Genomic DNA, 16,770 nt, shown 5'->3' with positions numbered 1-16,770 from the left:
CTAAGCACTGAGACAAAGGATACTGTATAAAAACGATTTATCAAAAAATTGTTCAAACAGAATAAATAATAATCGCATTACACGATTAGTTTTAATCGATGCGACTATACATGTATGTGTCATAGATTTTTAGGATTTTTTCGGTTTTTATATGTAGCATATAAAATAAGTATGAATTATAAATGTTTTCTAAAGGGAGCTATTAAATCTACAATTAAATTGCCCAATTACCGCGACCATCCCTATTACCGGACAGTGAATTAATTTTTTTTTTTAAAGTTTAAAATAAAATTTAAATCTTTCACTACGTAAATAAAAACTAAAGTAATAATCTTTTTGCAAAATATGAAAAATAATAAATTCATTGTCTTCACTGTTCACATGTCCGGTGATTGGGTTTCTTACTAATATGTACAAATATATTACAAAATTTAACGCAATTTATGAACGAATTCTTACTTCTCTCTTAATATGTGTACTATACATTTAAGGCACGTAGTTTGAAATAAAAATGAAAAATATTATTAAAGATATGAAACTTTTCCACAATTTATATAATATAAACAATTAATAATTAATTTAACATTCACTGTGAATTTTGAAAATATTACAAGTTTGAAACATAAGTATTGAATTAAAAATATTAATTTTTTTTAAAGTTAAATTTTTTAATTTATCACGAATATATAATTATTATTAGTTCGAGTAATTCGAATTAACAAAAATTACTTCTAAAGAATTTTTTTTTTTTTAGTGATATTACGTTACATAATTCAAGGAAATGTTCTGTATTAATAATCACACCTGCATATAAATTTCTTATTAAATAGTACAAAATAGAAATGTAGTACAATTTCAACATTATATATGATTTAAATATACCTTACCCTTTAGGTATTTACAATTATCTTTATTTTATATTGCAATAATACTTATAAAACAATCTGTAGTCCATACATGTATATATACACATATTTCATACATTATTATACTGTTATTATAGTGTGATTATTTAACGTATAAAACGTAAAAAAAAAGTATTTGTACAAATAGTAAGTAGAGTAAAATGCACAAATTACGTTTAGTAACTTGCCATAATTAAAAATATTTGTTAATGGCACAAATATCTTGCAATATGTAGGTAGATCAATAGTTTGCAAAATCTTTGAGAAAATTTTACAGTTTCTAAAATACGGTATAAAAAAAGCAGTCAAAAATGTAACTATGATTATTGTATACACATGTAAAGATGTGTAAAAATAAGAGATCCATTTATTTTCTGGTAAATGCAAGTGGCAGTGGAGATAGAATTACTGACAGTATAAGTGGTATGCAAATTCACTTATCCTGTAATCTAATCGGCATAAATCATCTGTTCATTCGGTATCATTCGCGAATATCTACAGTGTACTTTCCTATCTATGTTTCAGTTCGATGTAGTAATAGTTACGTGTACCATTCACAAATCTCAACTTGACATTTTTGCTTAAATATAAGTAAAAACTTTTATAAAAAAGAATTTCTTGTTCGCGATAATGTTTAGTTATTGCACCTTTACAATAACAAAATTTTAAATTTAATTATAGGAATTTTTAATTATAGTAGTCATGGTTAATTAAATCCACATAACGTGAATGTACTAATAGAACCATAAATGTCGACTGTAACGAACTTTGTAAAATCGGTAGATATGCATACTTTTGCAAAAAAATTCGAAGGTAATTCAACAACAGCTAATAACGATGGCTGTTGTGGATCTTTACCTTCGATAAATTTCCAGTACTTACTTTGATGATTATGTACACCATTCACAGTAGTATTACCTTCCAATTGATCTTCCGCATTGTATATTTTTGCGTCTGCAGTGTAACTAGTGGACATATGTAAACTGGCATTTCCACTTTGACAAACTGAAGGAGAACTAACGCTACGATTAATTTTGTCTCGGAGTCTCTTTTTCTCTTTATGCACGCGTATAGCCGGTGCAATATTCCACCACACTATTTCATCAGAATTTACAGAGAGCAACACTGGGACGCCAATTACAGATGGTGCCCAATACAATTGAGTAACAGATGTTGTATGAAAATATAACTTGTGTATTTCTTCGCGTATTGATATATCAATAATCTGGAAGTAAACAACGATGTAATAACACCTATCAATAGTCATAGAAATGACAAATTTATGGAGATAACTTACAGAAATATCTCCATTTTCAAAACCAATAGCTAAATATTGTTCTTCCTGTGAAATGTCACAACACGTCAGTTTTTGTGCATATCTTTTTCTAAAATATTCAGTAATTTTTATACAAGCTGGTGATGTTATCGTGTCTTCTTGTAGTTTATATAAAACGACATCTCCAGGTTCGTTTAACACTGCTAGAATAATTTTCCAATAACTTAAACAACTGAAAGTAGTGAGAATATCCGAGCTACCAATAGATACTCTGTCGGTTCGTAACCAATTAGTACCATTGACGCTCCAAAGTGTTATAATACCGTTTCGTGTAATTGTCAGTAGATGTTTTTCACTTATCTCATGAATTGAAATAACATATCCGGCATTTTCAATTAAGTATGTTAGTTTTGTGTTTTGCCAGACCTACAACCGATATTTTACCAATATTTATTAAACAAATATAATTAAGATATTGTAATTACCGATATAATGAATTTTCGTGATCTTACCCTTAAATTATCATCTGTCTCTCTGCAAACAATTATACTATTGTTTTGTACGTTTAAAATCTTTATTAATTCTATGTTTTGTAAAATATTCAGTATAGGCATAACTTCGTTCTTCTCTATATCAAATAAAGAGACACTACCTTTATTTGTAACAAAAACTACTTTTTTTCTATCTGATGAAAGAATTAAGTTACATATTTTTCCATTGATTGGTTTAGTTTCTGCTATTATTTCATTGCCGATTAATGCAACAATGGTATTTGAAGAAGTTTCTGTAATAATAACGTCCGGTTGACCGAACTGTTGAACTGCTGCATCAAACAAAGGTTTTCTTATTGATTTAGTAATTCCTTCTACTGGAAATTTCCATTTATGAAGTAATCGATTTTCACAACCGCAAATAATATGAAATCCTTTTTCTTTTAACCAATATGTATCCAAAGAAGAAATACGACATTTGTAAGTGGCTATTAGTTGTGTTCCAGCATTTGCATTCCATATATTTATAAAACCACTAGAATCAGCTAAAACTAAATATTGACCATCGTACGTTAACGTAGCGCAAACATATACGATCTTTCTATTTTTAATAGTTGCTCTTATTTGTTTATCATAAGTGTGCATATGGTCATTGTTTGTCCTAAACCATTTTATATATACAGCTTTATCTTCGGTAACGATGCATAAGGAATTATTCTGTTTTGGTACATTACAAAAAAAGATAATTTTTTTTGTTTGTAAGTTCGGATTGTACTGTGATAGATATTTATACTCTGCACCATATCTACAGTATGATATCAAAACACCATGGGTCTCATCCATTACATGAAGTAAATTGCTTTCCATAGAGAACACTACACTTTTAAGACAACTGCTGTTCTGTGGATTATGGCTGTGTTCTGACAATATTACTCCATATCGATCCCAAATTTTTATTGTCCCTCTATTTGTACAAACTGCAATATATTTACTATCATGTGCAAATGTCATGTCTTGTATAATTTCCCCATCAACAGAAAGCACTAGTGAGCTATCATCGTGGGGTATCTTGCTAGCAAATATTCCACTCCAAAAAGATTGTTTTTCTCTTGGTCTTAATAAAACACGATTTTGATCATAATTTTCATCATGAGAGAGTTCAAAAAGTTTCACTATTCCAAGATCGTCTAACGACAGAAAACAGTCGCCTTCTGTAGATATAACAATCTTTCTTATGCCACAACTTTTATCATGCCCACTAAAAACTTTGTGTGTTTTATAAATACTATCCCACAAAAATATTTCACCTGCTCCATTTCCAATTAGAATTAAATCTGGATCATGTACAAAGCATGATGTACGAATTTCTGTTGATATTTCTTCACTGCATGGTCTATCCAATTGTCCTAATTTTTTGTCATGAGACAAATACAAATTTTTAGATCTTTCTTTTGCAAGTTTAATGGCAGTATCTTTGACATAACCTTCATAAGGATGATTCATAGCAATCTGTACTATATCCAAGCATTTTTTGTATTTATGTTTTACTATAGTGCTTGTTTGCTCATCCAAAAATCTTTGTAAATCATTAAATTGTGTTACAAACATTGGATCATAATTTTTTGTAATATGTTCTCTGTAATTGTACAGGTCGACTAACAAATTACTTAAACCACTGTGAATTATTGTTGCTTGAATGAAATCAAAATTTAAGTATATATTAGGCAATTCATCATATAATTGTGCTTGTTCCAAGTGATATCCAATGTATGAATAACTATAATTATCACTTGGAAGTTTTGAGAAATCGCCATCGCAGTATTTACGATATTTTTCAATTAATGATTTATGCATTTTTACTAATTCAACTTCTGAAAATCTTTTCCGAAGAAGATAAAGTAATAAATCATGAACGCCATACATGTAACAATGTAATTTATTGTTCCATTGTTTGGCTGCAAGAGATTTATGGCATAAATCTAGCATCATTTCTTCAACTTGAAATGTACATCTCCCCCAAAGAACCTTCAATGTTTGTGGTGTTATATTGACATCTTCTCTAAAAATAACTAATTCTTCATAACATTTTCTCATTTCGATAGATAATTGATCTATACACATATTAAAAATTGTTTCCTGTCTTTCCAGGAATAGTTTAATGACACGATTTTTTTTGTCTTTATTTCTTAACGAATTTAAATAATATCTCCATCTATCTGGACGTAATTTCATGTCATGTTTAAATTCTTCAAATTGGGTGGCAAACATAGCTATTAATAAAGGCATGCCTTTACATTCATCATGAATGTGTTTTGCTTCAGAAGGTAGTATCTCCACTTTTGTATCCAATACTTTAGCAAAAAGACTTAAAGTTTCTGTTTCAGTGAACCCATCTAACAACTCGAATACAGAAATACTTTTTCCACATGTAACATCAAGGTTAGCAGTGATAACCAATGTTTTGCATTCAAAATCAAACACATCAATTATTTTGCTATTATAAACATCGTCTAAAATTAATAAAGCATGACGATGTTTTTTTTTATTAAAATGATGTTTCAAGAAATGAATTAATGAATCTGTTAGGGGCTCTGGTTTAAATAACCCCGGTAACATTTCTAAATTCTTAACAAGGCAGTAAAGTTTATTCAATTGAATTAGGATTTCTTCATCAATTGGACGTTCGTATCCGAATTTTATCCAATATATTTCATTCTGATAAAAAAAAGAATTAAATATATTTTCCATATCATAATTCAGTTTTTTATATAAAAAGACAATTTATTCGCAAAAACTTACGCGGAACGAATTTTTGACGAATACTTTGTCTTTCAATGTGCAAGCTGTTAAACAAGATTTCCCAAACCCCTTCATTCCATGAAGTACAACATATTCATTAGGTTGTAACTGTTGTAAACAGTATTTTAGATCTATCATCTGGAGACATGAAATATTAATTTGATTTTATGAAAGATATATGTATATGCTACTAGCATAACAAAGCAATTACCAATTTCTTTTTAAAATTACCATAAGCATGCATATAAAAACAATATTTATCATTAAACAAATATAATTTGTAATATGAACCTAACCTACTACTAATAGGAAATAATAATCAAGAATCTACTGCAGATTGGTTTGTATGTTTCTTACCTTTCGTTCTCTACCCACAGTCAATGGAGAAATTGCAGGAAGGATGGGTCTATGAACATGTTGAGGATCATCTGCAGTTTTTACCCTTTTTTCCAGTCTATCCATTTCCTCGCTGAGCCATTTGTAGTGGTGCCGTAGAGCTTCACGAAAATTATCAAATGCAAATGGACCTCTACTAAAAAATCCAATAATATTTTGACATATAATTTTTGTGGATGATATTTACATTATTTACAAAAACGTATTGTCACAAATTTAATGGTAAAAATTTATACCTTGGAAGTATATCCAATAAAATTTTAGCCTTCTCTTGTTTGGAATGCCCAACACGAATCTGCTCTATATGATCGTCTTTTAATATGGAACTTGACTTTAATGGTTCTATAATACCATTAAATACATCCATATCAGCAACTATACTTTCTCGTAGATCTTTAAGGATGTTCTGATGTAATTCATTCATTTTTGTGATGTTTATATATAACATATAACATTTTCTGTCACATATTTTATGATGAGGTTATCTGTATAGAGAGACTTATTATTAGTAAAAAAAAAAGGAGTACTTAAGCACTGTATGAATATAAAGAATACTGTTTGTTTTCTGTAACTAAATATAGCTTTTCAAGGTTCTCACGTCAAATAAACCTTGACAACAATTATCAGTCATGTTTCCACTTTACTTTTGAAATAATGAATGAAAATTAGAGATAGTTATAAAAATATACGAATCTAAAATATCATTTGTAATAAACGTGTAGAAGCGTGTTCTTAAATATAATTTTCTGTAAAGAAATGTTGTTGCAAAATAATATTGATGAAAAAATACGTTTTTATTCGATTTTTCTGAAATGTAGATCGTAATAACTTTCACTTCTTTAAACACGTAATCAAGACAATGTACTCTTTATATATTAATACAGTAACTAATATCTTCAAGATCAAGTTTAAAAACTAGACGGGTACTGCGGTCAATGACTTCAAAACGTACTTCGAATATAGGTCTTATGGTCATTTGAATTTAAGCTCATTGAACATTGTTCAATGCTAAGCTTACCTTATAGACTTTCATTATCGAAAGTATGTCTCTACGTTTTACGAGGCCTTTGTTTGGAAAACTGACTAATATACCATTCAACTATAATGTATCACCTGACAACTAAGAAGTAAACTGACACAGCATTGCTTGCGTTAACGCACAAGCCACTGTTGTCAGATCTGCACATGAACTTCGTATCTGATTGGCTGCCACTAGCAGTTTGTCAGTATCGTACGACATGACTTTACCGCCCTTTCTCAGTTTTACAAAAAAATGTTCTAAGTCAAAACAATATTACAAACGCCTTTAGAAACATGATAAATGATATCATTACAAATTGATAAAGCTATCACAGATGTGTCACAAGAAAGAAAGCATACTTGACGAAGTATACTTGATGTACTGATGAAACGTTAATAAAATTTATACAACGAAGAATACATATTGAATAAAGAACTAAATATTCTTTGTAGAAATTAAGTGGAAAGAAATAATGTTTAAGTTTCTACAATTTTTTAATAAACATAACCATTCATTTTTTAAATAACAAGACCGAGGGAATATCACTCCGATATGGTCTAGTGGCTAGGATACCTGGCTCTCACCCAGGAGGCTCGGGTTCGATTCCCGGTATCGGAAATATTTTTTTTACTGAATCAATTATACATATCAATAATAAATCAATATTATACATTTTCAACAAAATATTTTTAATAACAAATAATTATGTTTTTTAAATAAATTTTATAAAAAAGAATAATCCACTGCGATGGCCGGGAATCGAACCCGGATCAACTGCTTGGAAGGCAACTATGCTCACCATTACACCACCATCGCAGCTGAGATTTACAGAACCTATACGAAAACACAAATAAAATATTGATTATTCTAGGAAGAAAAATATATCCTGCGATGGCCGGGAATCGAACCCGGATCAACTGCTTGGAAGGCAACTATGCTCACCATTACACCACCATCGCAGTTGAGAACTGGTAACATGTGGAGCAACATGAGGTCGCCACTGTAATAGAAAATTGTGTACAAAGAAATATATCGCCATAAAGGAAGTATAGAACAGACTTACTACCTAATGGAAGAATCTAATTCAAAGCCCCCTTATCATTTAGATATCAAATTTAATGTTATCGATTTAGAACGAAATAAGATTACTGGCTGATAGCGATAAGAGTTGAAACAAATAGATTCAGGAAATATTCTATGCCCGATTTATTATCTCAGTCTTATTGTCAGAAAATATTTTATGAGTAATTGAATCACAAAGTTTAATATTTCTTTCTCTGTTCCATAATCTAGTATCACATAAAAAGGAGAAAGTGAGATGGCTGACGCTGCTCTCCCCACTCTTACGCCATCTTACAGAAGGCATATGTAAGACCGCAGCATCCGAAATTTCTCATTCTGCTGTCGGACTCCGAGGAAGGTGGACGTGCTTTCTGTACGTGCTGCGATCATCCTTTGCTGACCAGTAACACCGAGTTAATGGCTACGAATTTAGAATTGTTTCATAGGATATTGGATAAAATCATTATCGATAGCAATCGCCTTTTGTCTGGAATTTTTGAAGCTGGTCGAAGCGTAGGAGCTCACGTAGACGTGGCTGAAGCAGTTTCCGGTTGCCAGTCTACCGTCTGGTAATACTGGCTTTATCCCTAAAAATGAAAAAAGTTTAGAACCCTCTCTTACCCGGTGTACAAAATCCCTTTAGCCGTATGAGCGCGACTACTCGTCGACTTTGCAAAATACGCGTCCATTACGCGTTGTTTGGAGGAAACTTTCCGAGGACTTATCGGAGCAGAGCTCTCGTTAAATCGATGCGTCGTCAACTATTTGTTATTCGAGAATAAAATTTATTATGATTACATTTAGTAACTTGTATATTGAACATTTCTTAAAAATAATATTATAAGTCTTTACTATGTGTACGGTAGGTCCGTTTCTGTACAATTTATTCGCGCGTTTTATCGATACTGCGCAATATGGGTTTATCACTTTATCACAGAGTGTAAGTTTCGAAACATCAAACTCTATTCAATCAACACCTGCCCGTTGAGAGATTAAATTATTCTTGAATAATCCCGGCAGCCGCCGTAACTGGAGTCGTTATTGTCAGCGATACGAGATTGCGGAAATGAATTATTTGATTAGTATAGTTGGCCATTCGACACTGACACGTATAGGTGAGCGCCCGTTGTATCCGATGCATGCGAGACAAGCTGCAAATTCGATTACGTTAGAAACAGCATTTGGCGCTCAGCCCGCATTAGCCGCGCATTGGTTACTTGCCCGATTAATTTGTCGCGGATTCACTGTTGCGAGCAACTGTGCCATTTTCCCGGTATCCGATACGCAAGTAGTAACCACGGAGAAATCGATAGAGCGTCCGGTCATAAAGGTGGCACGTTTCTAATTAAATGGAGAAACACCGGCGCGGAACGATGCACCGAAACAATTACAATAACAATCCGAATTCATGACCCAACGGGGGGTCACGGACGTATTTCGCATCACCTGCGACGGGGTAAACGAAAGAGGCAAGCCCTTTGACGAAACGAGGGTCGATCGATGGCGCGTCTAAAAGCCTTCTCAAATTATAGATCTAGAGCGAAACAAAGAATATTTATATAATTTTGTTTCGACTGTGCACAACGCGCCTCTTGAAAACATAATTCGATTCTAGCTCAAGTTCAGAACTCTTTATCAGACTCATATTCAGAATTCTGTCAAAGTATCTTAACCCCTTCCCGTACGTTAACGAGTCTGACTCGTGATGAAGATTTTGGCCCAAATATGAATAAACGTAAACATCACGAGCCAGGCTCGCAGACAGCAAATGACGTTCGTGATTGAGTTTCAGTTCCTATCAGTACGCCAAAAGAGTCGGTCACGATTCTTATAATCTTTTTACCGCGCGTTGACGCCTACCGTTTGGGCCCGGATTTCGTTGAGCTAAATGCCGCGGGAAGGGGTTAAAAGGAATTACCTCGTTTAAATTCCAGACCCGAAAGGGTTAATATACCGGTGTTCTGTTCTTTAATTAACAAGACCTCGTTAGAAAAAGAGCAGCGCCGTGCGTGATTCACGTTGTACCCGTGAATTTGCATATCGCGTGTGTAGAGAGCGCGGACGCGTGGGTTGCCCCAGTGCAGGCGCAAACACGATTCATATTGTTCGGACAAGAATTACGCCTGTCCCGATTATTTGCTTCCCCTCGGGCTGCTTCTAACTGCTGACGATCAAACGACGGAGTTTCCAGGCGAGTCGGTGTCCGACTTCCGGGGCTTCTTCCTTTTTCGCCCGCGAATTTATGTTCGCGGGCCGACAACGCGAGATTACTCGGAAGTTATACGGCGTATCTGGCGTTCGTAGCCATCCCTTTCCCAGGATCGGCCGCGATAGCTTTTCGCGCACCAGTTTCGCGAAAGTTTCGCGGTAACTTGCCAAACGCGAGTTCGTTGGCCCCGTCCCTCCCCCCCCCCTTTGTCGTTATTTATTTACGTTTTGTTTGCCCAACGCCGGGAAACGAGGATCGCGCGCTCGCTCGCGAAAGAAATACGGACCTGGATCGAGCAAATATCGTACGGTTTAATAGGATATTCGATGTCGAGAGGCGGTTGTTCGGCCATTGTCTGATCCACTCCCACGCGTCTCGCTCCCGTTTCGCCTCCGCAAAGCCCAGGGCGATCCGCGGGAGGGTAAATTCAAACCTCTTAGGGGTTGATCGATCGTCACTAGTCTAAGCACTTCAAATAGTGTGATCGTGGTATGCGACCAGGAATGGCAATAACGTTGATAGGATAGTAATATGATTATCACGTGCGCAAGAGGACAGATAATGGTGCTACACGTATAATTAGAGATGGGATTGAAGAGCCGGATAAGGGGGTGGGGGGAAAGGCACAAGTATAATGCCATGCAAATACACCTCGTCGCTTGGTCCACCAGGAATAGAGTGCATTAATCCGCTAATGCACATGGGCTTCGTAAAATTAGATTCGGCCAGATTTAGTTGGAAATGCGATATTTCAGTGTCGACTGAATTCCGAACGACTCTGCGCCGACGGAGCTCGTTTCTGTGAGGCCCGGTCAGCGTAAAACGTTGTTACTCGTGAAGCAGATTAATGCCGACGCACACGCGTCCGTCCGTTCGGCACCGTACGCGTTCTCGATCGATATAGCGAACCACCGCGTCCTTAATGCGGCATTAATTCAAAAATTTACGATCACCGATACGCGACCGGCCCGCGAATCTCGCATTCATACGCGGGATCGCGTTATCGTCCTAACGCGCGGATATTCCATGCTCGGATTAGCATCGTCGCCACGATGCCAATTTAATTTAACGGGATCACCGTATACACTCATAAATGGACGATTAATTAATAACGCGTTCAAAAATATAACGCGGTACCCCCAATTTTATCGTTATTTCTACGATACGTCCAACTTTTATACTTTCCATTCCTATTTCCCAAACGACTCTATAAATTATACAAAGTCGCCCGAGTGAAAGATTTTTAACAGACCGGTCAAATAACTTGCTTACTTTTGGGCGATGGAAACGTATCAAATCGATGCTTGGCTCAAAATAAATTTGACAAATGGTTAGAATGATGTCGAATGAGCGACACACAGAGCTCGGTGACGCGTTGCGATGGTCAAAGTACCAAGGTGGATCAAACGTTACACGAATTTATGGAATAAAAGTCCAACGCGAGCGACCATTTTTAGTCCAGAGGTCATCCATCGTTCGGTACGTTTTTCTCGTTGCCTTTTCCCCGGGCTGAAAGGCCTTTCCATCGAGTCGATATCGAACGATAAGAGCGATCGTTCCCGGAGAAATGTTCGCGTTTCCTTGCCACTTTATTTCCTGCCGTAGCTATGGCCTCTTTGCAGTCGCCTTTAACGATCTTCGAATTCCACGTGCGTGGCTCGATCCTATCGTAACGAGCTCTGCAACGGTACAATGAATTTTCTTTACTGCTCGTCAAAGAATTTCTTTCGTTTCAGGCGTATCAAGGACGCCCACAATCCTCGTCTATAAGAAAAATGCGTTTCTATACTTATACCTCGCACGAGATATTAGCATCGCAGCTAATTTACAAAACAAATTGATTTGCTCTTATTTTACAGGAAAAAAGGAAGGAGGGAGGAATTGCTACATTGCCAAACGATCTTTCTGTCCCCCTCTGATCGACAATTATTCCCTTGTTGCGTCGATCTCACCGCTGTTTACGCTTCTTTGGCCCGAGTGGTCAGCAGATGTGTAATTAAAAACCTATTTTAGCCGTTCGTTCGAGTTATCGTGAGAAGAGAGGCAGTAGTAGGTACGAGAAAATCGATGTCGAAAAGCGTTAATTATGGAACAACCATTTTTCGCTATTCTTGCAGTTTTCGTTCGTTTCTGAACGTGTTTCGAGGTCCAGCGCGTGATCCAACCCTTTCTTTCTATCGTTCGGCGCGGCGTCGCGCGATTACTTGCGTCCAATTAAATTTAACGAATTTCCACGGGTACGAACGGCTTTATTGGTTTCATTAATTACGCATGCAGTCTGTCCTATAGAGCATCCCGCTAGCGGCTCCTCCGAAATGCACGCACCGTTCGGCGTTCCGCGGGGTTGCGTTTCGCGTCTCTCGCGCATAGCTCGCAGTCATTCCTCTCGCGCGTTCCACGTTCCGCGAAATCGACAGCGCCGAGAGAACGATTAAAGCCCGATTGTTCGGTCGTTCGGACGGCTATGCCCCGCGGGATCTGCGCGCCGTCCGGCCGGCCGACGTGCCGATATTCAGAATTTGGTAATTAAATCCCGGGCCGGTTCGATTCGACGGCTACGCCGATTTACTACTTTACTAAAACATCCGCGCTCGATGGTAAACTCGCGTCGAACCGCTCGGCCGGAATCCCGGCAACGCGCTCGCGTGTGTCCGGGGCTTGATGACGTTACACGGTAAATCGAACCACGAAAAAAGAGGAGTCGGTTACAACCGTTTGTTATCGCGATTCACGGCGCGCGCTCTTCTCCGTTTGTTTTTATCGCACGAACAATTCCAACGATCCCCGTTTCGTAATACAGCGATCCTGGACATTACAAATTTTCGCCCTCGAGCTACCACAGAGTCCCCCATCGTACTCCATCGGGATCGGTAATAGTCGTTGTTTCGTATCGACTTTGCTTCACTTTTGGAAAGTGTTACGGAACAACTTGGTTCGTTAACAGTTTTCTCGTAAGCGTTGTCCTTCGGGTTGTCACTGTCGTGGTCGAGTGACAACACGAAGGAGATTGCTCTGTATCGATTGAATGCGATCGACGTAATCACGGCGCGTGAAAAGAGGACGCGACGAAAACGATGTCGAATTTGATGAACGAACACGAGATGGCTGAGCAGGAAATTAGATGCAAAGTGGACGAGGTAAATGCAGGAAAAAAGATGTTTCCTGGGTATGATCATTTCGGGGCGCCGGCAGAAGTACACGACGAGCGGCTGACATGCGAGATCCCTATATACGCCTATCGACACGAATATGCTAATGATCCCGTGGAGCGTTAGTTATGCTAATTCCACTATGATTCACCGGGGCAAACATATGCTGCCTTGCATTTTATACCGACCACCTGCGGAGCTCTAATTGTCGATGAATTATTAATTTACCAAGGAATAACTCCTTCGCTCTTTTAAGCTTTCACTTATAAGCAAATTCCACGTTAATTCTTTACATCGGTGCCTTGTTTCGGTGTGGATAAGACAAAACATCGTCCAGATAACTAACGATAAGGCTAACTTTGTAATAAAACATTACTGGCGACACTTTTATGCGAATTTTTTATTCCCTTCGTCTCATAGAACATACGGGCGCAATTTATTCGGATGATTCTGGAACACTACGATAATAACGGTTTCACCGTTTCACTCTGACGATAATAACGGTCTACGTGCATATTCTGGAAAATCAGGAAAATAATTTAATCGACATTCGAAGAGAAAGGGTGGTCAATCGACACTGGCTAAAGCAAATAAAGGCGGATGTACGGTCGTCCGGTTGCCAACTCCAGCGCGTAAATCTCCCGGGGTACATCCTCGAGTAGACACCCCTAGCTACCGGCAGGCGGGCCTCCTTCCGCGAGAATGCTAATTAACAATTGGCAATTCGCAGGCGGCGCAGGACGAAACCGTAAAACGGTACGTTGGCACCGGCTAACAAGGCGTGAAGGGTGATTTAGCCCGGTGACGTCACGCGAGCGCTGAAAGCGTAGGACGTTTTCGAGGAGGTCGGGAACGAAGACGACCGACGGAAAGCGCGGCACCAGCAGCCCCGAGTAAGGGCGGAAAGAGAGACGGGGATCCCCGCAGGCTCGTAAACTGGCGCAATGGCCCCGAGAACGGGGAGGGTCCGTCGGGGCCAAAAAGCGGACGGAGGTCGTCAATGTTGATGATGCGTGGATCACGATGTACTGACGGCTCCATCATAGCTCGCTGTTCCCTCCGTCGTCGATCGTCGCCATTCCACGGCAAGATATACGCCACCTCCGCGAAGCCTATTCCATTTGCTTTATTGAAATAACTCGGAGGACGGTGCGTCGTCGACGCGCGGATACGAGGGTGCTCGATCCCAACGAAACGATTTTCAACGATTTACTCTCGGGGATTGTCTACCGTCGCTGGGAAAAGAAACCAGCACGAATATGCGCCAGAGGAGTGGGTGGAACCCTGGAGAAGTCTACTTGACCGATGAATCGTGAAAATCATATTAACGCGCTAGGCTATCATTCATCGCAAACTTGATATTGAATATCCACTGATGGTATTTCTCAAAGCTATTCTATACTTGATACTAAAATAATTGTACATCTATGGCACGTGACATGGTGGTAAAGTGTAAATTACGAGATATTCGCATGAGTTTCACAAAGTCAGTTTCTGCCCACAGAGAAGGAAGACGTTCGAGGCATCGATGGCTCTATCGACTAGAGTCCGTTGGTTTTTCTCGGCAAAACCAGGTGACACGAGGGGAAATAACAGCGACGGTGAAGGACTACTTCTGCCCGTGTGGCCGTTACCCTACTTGTCGAGCTGTTTATGGAATAACGATGAAAACAAGTTTCACCGCGTTACGATTAACTCGGACGTAATTATAATTAACCTTGAACGCGGCTTGAGTATCGGTGAGCTTCCGTGGTTTAGGAAGTACAGCTGCCGTTTCCGTGCATATACATGCGAGAGTCGTTAACATCCAGCAGTAGCAGCGGCGAGAACCGGAAATGTTGGAATGCGTGTCAGGCCGGAATCGTTGCAGTTGCGAGAAAAACCGGCAACCCGTGTAAATAAGCTGTACAGCTTGTAGCGCAAACGTGCTTCGCGGTTAATTATATTTGTACGAGTCATTGTCAGGGGCGATCTTCCGGAAATGCCGGAAACATCGGTTCCGTCGAAGATTACCCGCTGCACAAATATACATTGCACTTCATAGTCCGTGGCTCCCCTGGACAGGATGTCTCGTTTAAATCGATCCACGCGAATATCAATAGAAGCGTCGCAATTATAATATTAGAAATTGAGGATAGCATGTTAACATTGTCCAGTGTTGTACAGAATTCGTTTCCAAAATGCTTGCAACATGGACCGACGGACGACGTCTCACCGGAAGGGACGAAGTTTGTGTGCACAGAGTCGAATCGATAGTGTCTCGAGGGTTTCTCCTCGACTGAGCCATATCCGACTGCCGTCACGTATTGACGCCTCCACTTTATTCAATTGCTCATCCGACACAAGGCCCCTGACACTTTGGCCCGGGGTGCAAACACGTTTTTTCGCTTTGCTCATTTCCGGGGCAAGCGCGCGGGCGTTCTCCGCTGTTCCGGGCGAGTTTTGCGCGTCGTGTGTCGTCGCGACGACGGGGCCGTTTAGTCTCTGATCGTACCACGGAGGGGGGAGGGGGTGAAAATGCCCGGGAAGAACGAGAGACGAGAGAGGAAAAAAAAAAGGAGGAATCAATCTAACCCGAGGGGCGAACGGGCGACGTGCTCTGGTAATTTTTCCCTCATCAGGCATCGTTCGGGGATTTTATTGGTAATTAAAAGTCACCGGGCTGTGTGATTGGAATTAATGGTCAAATGGTCAATCCGCCAGAAGGGAAAAGCTTAGCTGTAAAATCGCCTTCGTGGGTTCGTTCGACCGAGTCGGATGCTTCGTCGAGGCATACGACTCGCCTCGATTGCGAGGCGGTGGAACGTTACTTCATTTATTTTTATTCTTTCGCGCCTTCGGTGTCGATTGTAAAAACGCCTGTAGAGAGTAACACCCACGAGCGTCCCTTTTATTTCATTAAAACCCGTCGAACGTACGATCGATAACGGATACTCGTTATCGGGTAGAGAAATTACGACTATAAATTCAAACGGAACGAACGTCTTTATCCGATAACAATTCCACCCGGAAAGAAATGCTTATGCTTCCGCGAGACAAGTATACCGAGCCCCTAAAGATTCCTCGTCGATACCGCGACGGAGGAAATACACGGCAATCCGCCACGAAACTAGACCTTTTAGGACGCGGTAATGGTTATGGAGCCTTCTTTCTCTGCGTCAGATTTTCCTGCGAGCCACCGTGAGTGGCGTAATCGTACACGAAAGTATATAACAATTCCGAAGGCATAACCAAAGGAAAAATACGAAGGCATAAACGTTGCGAAGTCTCGGTCCCGGAAATGGAGAGAGTAAAGTGGAGACGATATCGAGGAAACCAGGAAGAAGCGCGATCACCGTCGTAAGTGCCGCTCGACGAACGCCCGGGACCATATGGAATTGTTTATGAACCATGCAACTTTATTTTCTTCCTCCCTTCCCCTTCCGTTCCTTTCGATATTTCTTCTTTGTCATTCCCTCTGCT

At 38.9% G+C, this 16,770-nt stretch overlaps 1 protein-coding gene and 3 non-coding genes across 7 annotated transcripts; 1 reads left to right on the top strand and 3 right to left on the bottom strand.

The window, feature by feature from the left end:
• Window positions 1–224: 224 nt before the first annotated feature.
• On the bottom strand, window positions 225–7,009 carry LOC143340817 (apoptotic protease-activating factor 1). 4 transcript variants are annotated; one of them, XM_076763149.1, is made up of 8 exons: window positions 6,886–7,009; window positions 6,104–6,352; window positions 5,829–6,003; window positions 5,472–5,609; window positions 2,694–5,387; window positions 2,478–2,607; window positions 2,203–2,384; window positions 225–2,130 (listed from the first exon to the last, which is right to left on the bottom strand). In XM_076763149.1, the coding sequence occupies exons 2-8, from the start codon at window positions 6,313–6,315 to the stop codon at window positions 1,612–1,614; spliced, it is 4,050 nt and encodes a 1,349-aa protein (XP_076619264.1). In that variant the 5' UTR covers window positions 6,316–6,352; window positions 6,886–7,009; the 3' UTR covers window positions 225–1,611. The 4 variants fall into 4 exon arrangements, with proteins under 4 accessions (XP_076619264.1, XP_076619265.1, XP_076619262.1 ...); XM_076763150.1 differs by having other exon boundaries at window positions 2,505–2,607; XM_076763147.1 differs by having other exon boundaries at window positions 2,203–2,607.
• A 425-nt stretch (window positions 7,010–7,434) lies between these two features.
• Window positions 7,435–7,506, top strand: Trnae-cuc (transfer RNA glutamic acid (anticodon CUC)). The gene has a single exon. It is a non-coding gene; the product is annotated as a tRNA-Glu (tRNA).
• Window positions 7,507–7,632: 126 nt separating this feature from the next.
• On the bottom strand, window positions 7,633–7,704 carry Trnag-ucc (transfer RNA glycine (anticodon UCC)). The gene has a single exon. It is a non-coding gene; the product is annotated as a tRNA-Gly (tRNA).
• Window positions 7,705–7,775: 71 nt separating this feature from the next.
• Trnag-ucc (transfer RNA glycine (anticodon UCC)) lies at window positions 7,776–7,847 on the bottom strand. The gene has a single exon. It is a non-coding gene; the product is annotated as a tRNA-Gly (tRNA).
• Window positions 7,848–16,770: the final 8,923 nt, after the last annotated feature.

This window comes from Colletes latitarsis, chromosome 4 (assembly GCF_051014445.1).
Source record: "Colletes latitarsis isolate SP2378_abdomen chromosome 4, iyColLati1, whole genome shotgun sequence".
NCBI classification, from domain to species: Eukaryota; Metazoa; Arthropoda; class Insecta; order Hymenoptera; family Colletidae; genus Colletes; species Colletes latitarsis.
The sequence above is the reverse complement of the archived record's forward strand: the minus strand, read 5'-3'. Positions and strand labels throughout refer to the sequence as shown.